The 7,609-nt window shown below is 34.6% G+C and overlaps 2 protein-coding genes across 2 annotated transcripts; one reads left to right on the top strand and one right to left on the bottom strand.

Moving 5' to 3' along the window:
* Nucleotides 1–2,387: 2,387 nt before the first annotated feature.
* Nucleotides 2,388–3,208, bottom strand: OCT59_027608 (uncharacterized protein; the record flags this gene model as incomplete). Its single annotated transcript, XM_066137105.1, has 2 exons — nucleotides 2,388–2,766; nucleotides 3,108–3,208. The coding sequence occupies 2 exons, from the start codon at nucleotides 3,206–3,208 to the stop codon at nucleotides 2,388–2,390; spliced, it is 480 nt and encodes a 159-aa protein (XP_065993525.1).
* Nucleotides 3,209–6,893: 3,685 nt separating this feature from the next.
* Nucleotides 6,894–7,214, top strand: OCT59_027609 (uncharacterized protein; the record flags this gene model as incomplete). Its single annotated transcript, XM_025329249.2, has 1 exon — nucleotides 6,894–7,214. The coding sequence occupies one exon, from the start codon at nucleotides 6,894–6,896 to the stop codon at nucleotides 7,212–7,214; it is 321 nt and encodes a 106-aa protein (XP_025174905.1).
* Nucleotides 7,215–7,609: the final 395 nt, after the last annotated feature.

Here is a 7,609-nt window from a genome sequence, read left to right on the forward strand (position 1 = left end):
AATTTAGCATGCGGAATTTTTCCAAAAAATGATAATGTATTTTCAATAATTCAAGATTAATATTTCATAATCTGTAATTATTTCTTATTTTGTCAATATAATTTTGAATATAATTTTGTATTTTTGGTTTTGACATTTATAAATAATAAAGAATTGAACATTTTAGTTAAGTTACATGAACAATTGTTAACAAATTTTATGAATAAGTCACAGATTGGATAAACTGGATCTAACCACTAGTTTCCAAACTCTTATCTGTCTTGACTGCTTGCCAATCTCAACACTTGGTTCCAATCCTGGATTGTTTTTTCTTTATATTTCTCACACCAACTAACATGAGATAATGTATGCTTTTTTGATACAATAGGTTTTTTGCTGCAACATGAAAATGGATTCCAGCATAATATAGTGTCTGTCTAGCAGTTGTTAGGCTGCAACTTAAGCCCAATGTATTAATAATTTCATGTAAAGGTTCATGTCTGTTCTTCTTAACTTCATTTAGGTGGAGTTGGCAGGGGAAACTGTAAGAGCAGCATAGATAGCAACAAGTGGAGGAAGGCCATTCTCTGATAATTCCATGAGATAGAGTTGAGGAAACCAGTATCTTTCTTCTTGGGTAAAATTTCATTATAACATGAGTGAGTTGGAGGAGGAAACTATTGGAGATTTGGAAAAGGCATGGAAGAAATATCCATGGGAGAAAAGTCAGGGATGATATCCAGATGTGAATAATAAGAATGAACCACTTTATTGATATCAGCCCAAGTAAAAGGGAAAACAACTTCTGTAGTATCATACCTAATATGTTCATTAGCCATGGGAAGGATAAGAGAACATAAAAGAGAGGCCTTTTGGGTACAAAGAATAAGTTCAGCAGGACGTTTTTTGGGGCAGGCATAGGTTTAATAATGTCATCCAATGTACGAAAAAGCAAGTGGCACGAGCAGAGAGTTGTTTGCCAAATAAAGGTGAACTAGAATCATCTAAAGTAACAATCCAATTTTTAGTTGAAGGTGGAAAAGAAGTACAAGGAGGCAGATATTTATCGATCAACTGGTTGTTAGAATTAGGGATTGTGGTTTGTGGTTTGTTTCTGAATATCCAAATACCACTTATGAAAAGAACATAACCACGCTTATCAGTTAAATTGATAAGATATGAAGCCCAAGATAAAAGATGGGTGCCTTGTGGAGTGATAAATTGAGAGAGATAGAAAAGTTGTTTCTTGCAAAAACCTTAAGAGTCATACATTTATACAAAGGAGTATGGCAAGAGATCAGGAAGCTGTGAGAAATAAATGAGCAATTGTGCAAGTGATATAATCTTTCTTAAATGAAATAAAGGATGACCATATAGATCAATCATTAACTAATAAAGGTGAAATAGGAATCAAAAACCTATATTGAATTAATTTTAATCTATAAATAAATAATAGATTGAATAAAAAAAGAAGAATTAGCTTAATAAAAATAAATAAGTTAAATGACATTGTTGTTAATGAGCAAACAAATTAATTTAACCCAAAGCTTGAGATAAAATAAAATTGTATTAGGAAGAGAATGGTAGCCAAAGAACATTCAGATTCTGAGAGGTGAGTGACTTGCATATGGTATTTGAGCTTTGGGATAAGAACTGTATTGTGGAAATAAACAATTTGTTTAGCAGAGAGTTTAGTGGCAGCGAAAGAGTTACATTTGTTTTCTAACAAAATCGCATGAGCCATTAATGTTAAACCAAACACCTAAAAAATGAAAAGAAGTGGTCATAGGTATTGGTGTAATGGATATAGAAAAAATCTTGTTCAAAGGTGACAACTGACAAGGCCAAGTCAAAAATAATTAGAGATGGAGACTAGGCAGAAGTTAAGGGTAGTGAATTAGTAGTTAGCACATATTTTCTGTGATTAGCTGAAGTATTGTTAATAAAATAAAATTCTTCAGTGATGAATAATATCAACTCCATGCTAGCTTTGGACAAGGAAATAAGAGTAGAGTCATCCATAAAAACCAAGTTGTTAATACGCAAATCAGCCGTATCAATGGGATCATGAGTTGTTGTCAATAAGGGAGAAGATAGAACATAAGGGTCCATCATACTATTCTTCAAGACAGTAAGCAATGGATTAATATAAATGACCCATAAAAGAGGGTGAAATAACTTCGTCCTGGTCAATACAGTAGATGTTGGACTGGTTGAAGAGAGTTAGGGAAGTAACAGGTAGCTGAGAGATTTTTAAGGTAGTCATAGTCAGACGAGAAGGGGGATCAGAGAAATGTAAATTGACCAGAACATGAGTTACAGAAGGATCCTCTTGCATGGGTGTAGGGCCAGAATCATTAAAAAAAGCAAGATGCAATTCAATATGAGACATCCTTTGATTAGCTAATTCAAACATTAGCAACTTCATATTGCAATTCGCAGAGTAGAGTTAGAATATTATTTGCATCATCTTTAAATAAAGCAGAATTAGGAGTTTGTGGAAAGGCTTGATGTTTCAATGATTGAGAAGAGGAGGAAAATGAGATAGAGCAATCTTTGCCATGGTTATTTCGGGACTGGGTATGACCATTATTAGTATTATCAGGTGAAAAGAGGTTTTGATTGCCAGCATTAGCATGGTGGGAAGCAGAAGCAGAACGATCATGAGATTTAGATCTAAAATGAGAACATTGGCCAGCAGCTTGACAAGAGTGGAAAGGTTGATTAATGTTAAAACACTCCTTAAGTTTAGCTACAGGATCCCAAGTATAAGAATTAAGAATGACCCTGGATTGTTTTAAGGGGCAAAAGTTGAAACACAACCAAGGCAGAATCTATGGCTTTCTGAGAGTTAAACGTAACATAAGCCCATTTCTTAGGTTTGTAGGAATTAAGGGAAAGAAACATTTACAGCTTTAGCTTGAAGATCATGGGTTTAAAGGAGCCAGATCAATATCTTGAGTCAGCATTATTATAGACAATGTGAGCTTGTTGGACCTTAGCGTTTTTCCTAGAGAATAATAAATAGGAGGTGATATTACCAAATTTCTTAAAGTAGGTAAGGAGGTTGTTTTTGTTAATGAAGAATGGAACATCAGTAATCTGAATAGCTCAGAGATCTTCATTACTTCAGAGTTGGTGAGGGTCGGGAATTCAGCATGAGTACCAGTGTCTCTGTCCTGAGCAGTATGGGGCTGTTTATCTTTGTTTTAACATTGGCTAAAGTCATGATGTAACTGGACATAGAAGACGCAGCAGAATTATTCGGAAAGACATCTGCTGAGTTGGCAACGTTGAGTTATCAGAGTTCAGTTGTTAGCATTATTATTTTTTCTATCTTGGTGGTTAGCTTTCCTACTGTTAGGATTATGGTTGCCATGGCCTCTGAATTGAAAATAACTGACTGCTAAGTTTATGCTTATTTCTTCATATGAAAATTATCTGCAATTATTGACAAAATTCTTCTTTTTCTATTAGGTCCTTTTTGTTTCTTTTTAGGGATTCGTTAAAACAAGACCAAAATTTACAGTCAACTCTAAGGTTGCTGGAGAAACTAGGGAGTTTTGGCAAGTTGGCGAAATGCCAAAATAGCAAAACTTTGCCAAAACTATATGAAAGTCTTATTAAAAAGTTGGCAAAACTCTGGAGAAAAGCGAAACCTGTCGAAACTTATTATAAATGCTGAAACTGCCAAAACCTTGCCAAAACTATAATAAAACTATAGTAAAATTTTGGAGAAACTAATCATAGAATTTTGGAGAGGTTTAGGCAGGCAACCTTAGTCGACTCTGGTTATAACGAACCTGTTTGTACCAAAACCTCACTATACTGAATCATAATTTCCAGAACCAATTTTTTATAAATAATTTCACTGGATATAATGAACTTTTATAATAAACACTATATAATGCATCTGAACCAAACTTAACCAGCCCCTATATATATATTTTATTTTATGCAAAGCAGGAGGGGAATACATATAAGAGCATATATCAACACCAAAAGTGCTGAGTTCACCCTAAAAGAAAGACCTGCCACCAAAAACCAGAGAAGCTGGCACCCGACCTTAACTTCTTGAAAAAAAAGACCTATCTACAAGCACGCCCACAAGTAGCTAGGTAAACACACTGAGTAAAAAAACAAAAGTGGAGAGGACAAGTTCCCTTTTCAAGAAATTGTGGTACTAAACATAAATTGATTCGGCTATGCTAATATCAAGTACAAATTAGTAGAAATAACTAAATTCTATTAAGACTAAACTAATTTTTGTAATAATTCTAAAATTTTTGCTAAAACCTCCTTGTTCGAACTATTACCACCATTCACCTTCTTGTTCAAATTGTCCAATTTCTCAGATGCTTTCATTTTCTGACCCAAGGGTTTTTTCAACTTATTACTTGTATTAGGTATTTATTTATTTATTTTATGTGAAGCAGGTAGTTAATATATATAAGAAGAATGCGTCTTAAAAAAAACCTATCATCGAAAACCAGAGAAGCTGGTGCCTGACCCTAACTTCTTGAAAAAAAAGGACCTATCTACAAGCACGCCCACTAGTAGCTAGGTAATCACACTGGGTAAAAAAAAAAACAAAATGGAGAGGACAAGTCCCCTTTCCAAGAAATTGTGATACTAAACATAAAAAGATTCGGCTATGCTAAAAACAAGTACAAATTAGCAGAAATAACTAAATTCTATTAAGACTATACTAATTTCTGTAATAATTCTAAAATTTTTACTAAAATCTTCTTGTTCGAACTATTACCACCCTTCGCCTTCTTGTTTGAATTATCCAATTTCTCAGATGCTTTCATTTTTCTGGCCCAGGGGTTTCTTCAACTTATTACTTGTATTAGGAGCTTTGGATGAGGAATTATTTTCCTTCTTCTTTAACTTTGCATTACTGGAATGGTCTTTTTTTCTTCTGAGCTCAAAACTTGATGGTAATCTAAGAGACCCCGAACAATATATATATAGGTCAGATAAAAAATTCAAGGTCAATAAGCAAATATTTTTCATGTCTGCTAAGCAAACTTTTATCTAACCCATAAATTTTTTACACTGCTAAGCAATTTATTTTATAACATATATATATTTATGAAAAAGTCCTCTTGCCACCCGGGGTGGTAACATGATTTTTACCACTCCTACTGCACGTGATACTATAACGTTATATAACATGTGTAAATATTTTAAATATTAACGTAATGCGTCGATAGTCCAAAAAAACTCTTTCCCGAATACATTTTTTACGAAAATTTCTGCGTAATAATTTTTTTTTAAAAAATAATCCCCTTTATTAAATTTATTACATAAATATAAAAATGTCTATGGATAAGAGCCGAACACCAAACGAAGCAGCTTTAGACTTCGTTTCCAAGTTTAACGAAATTTATTTTCAAACTTTGACACACCACTTAAGTTCTTTTGTACAGGACGGTTTCCTCAAGGACTTATTTGAAAAAAACCCCTCAGTGACTAAGGATAAAGCTCAGTTACTGATACAGAAGTTTGGCGAAACAGCCAACCCTGCGAACTTCACTTCACAAGCCCAGGCTACGAATATACAACCCACCACCCTTTCGCTAATATTTTCTATAGCGCTATATGCTGCGTCCAAGTCTTGGGATAATTTTTCAACCCAATTCTTTTGCAATTTTGGCGATATGGGTGATGATGATAATGACGATGATGATGGATCTCAGAATACTGATGATTATCTGATGGATGAGTCATCTTTGCTAACGCTTGATGAAGATGATCTTATACGCAAAGGATTACAAAAACCACCAAATCCAGTACCAATCAAGCTTCCATCAATGCCTGATTTAGTAATGACCCTGTTGTTCAAACTGTAATACCCGAAAACTCCCAGAAGAAAGATAAATAAAAGGCGTGTGTTACAGCTGATAAACAAATCACGAACTAATCAACGAAGGCAAAACCTGATGTAAAAACATCAGCCAAAAATTCCCATAAGGGAAAGAATACCTGAGACCTGCAGAAAATTATAGTAGAGTTAAAACTTTGGGGGAATACTATCAAGTGTTCTGTCAAACGACAGCACAAGTATCAGACTCTTAGAGTCAAGATAGCACTATCCTCCTTTGCCCTTCCCCAGTTTAATAAATATTGGATGACAGACCTGGGAGGTATACCCGGTAGATAGTTCCCTGCAAGTTGGACTTTACGAGAAAAAAAACAACGTGAAAAGTTCCAAGCCGTCATTCATGACATTCCAGAGGATATGATGATGGCTACCTTGTGGATGGACCGTAAACCATGTGAATTTTTAATGAAGTGCGGTGCTAGCTCATTTAAAATAATTCAAACAAGTAAAGGAAGGAGGAAACTTGTGGCCTATTTCGAGAATTGGGAGACCACACTAAGGGCCTTAGATACGCCACAGTTTTTCGTACCTGATGGTAAGGAGTTGAAATGGTGTTGACACTCCATCCCTTCCTTGAAGAAAGCACAAAGTAAACCGAAGGCTAAAAATACTCTGAATACGAAAAAGTCAGGTAAGTCTGAATCGTAATCAGCCTAAGAAGAATGATAAACCTGCATCCTCGAAACAAGTCTCTAAAAATAATAACCAGGAGGAGAAATACCCGAATACTCAGAAGATGCCACAATTTCTTGAAAAGGGAACTTGTCCTCTCCATTTTTGTTTATTTTTCCCAGTGCGTTTGTCTGGACCTTTATCGGACGGGGTAGTAGTTCAGGTCTTTTCTTTTTAAGAAGTTAGGAGCTCCTCTGGAATCTGATGGTAGGATTATGTTGGGTTGTATTACTTCGGAATCATGCCCTCTTTGTATCCCCTGCCTGCTTCACATAAAATAAATAAATAAATAAATAAATTAACGTAATGCGTCAAGAACGATACATTTGCCAATGTAACATTTAAAACAAATATGGATAACATCAATTTAAATAAGGAAAACACTTTACCAAAATCTATAGTCTCAAGAAAAAACCGTTTGAGAGTTCTTCAAGAGCTTCAGACTAGTGACAATCTAAAGGAGCAAGCACTTGAGTTAAAGGTTGGCTATAAATTTGAGAATTGGGAGCATGTAGACCAAGTTCTACATACATATGCCAAAACAAAAGGTTTTTCCTGGAGATTGCAAAATACTTATCATAGAGTTGATGGAAGCGTTAGTAAAAAGGTATTTGAATGTCATCATGCTGGTAAGCCAAGATCGCGTAAAGGAAATAATCCAGATATAACATGAAATACAACATCATCTCACATTGAGTGTACGTGTTATATAAATATTTGTTGGCCAAAAACTGACTCAATTCCAAGAGTAACTACTTTTGAACCAGGGCATAAAAACCATAATCTTAACACTTTAACAGCAATATTCGCACCATCATATCGTAGTTTACCTGAGTCAGTGATGAATCGAATAAAATTGCTGAGTTTCCACAGCAAACATTTCTAGAAAGAGATGTAATAAATGCGATTCAATACTTTAAACAGGATAATTCTCATAGTGAAGTTAATGATCCAGACAATGATGCGTTTTGGCTATTGAAATGCTTGAAAATCAGCAAAAAGAAGATCCTGGGATGTTTATTGCTAAAAAAATCCATCAAGGGAGGTTATTTCATATTTTTTGGATGG

Source organism: Rhizophagus irregularis, chromosome 7 (assembly GCF_026210795.1).
Source record: "Rhizophagus irregularis chromosome 7, complete sequence".
Classification (NCBI taxonomy): Eukaryota; Fungi; Glomeromycota; class Glomeromycetes; order Glomerales; family Glomeraceae; genus Rhizophagus; species Rhizophagus irregularis.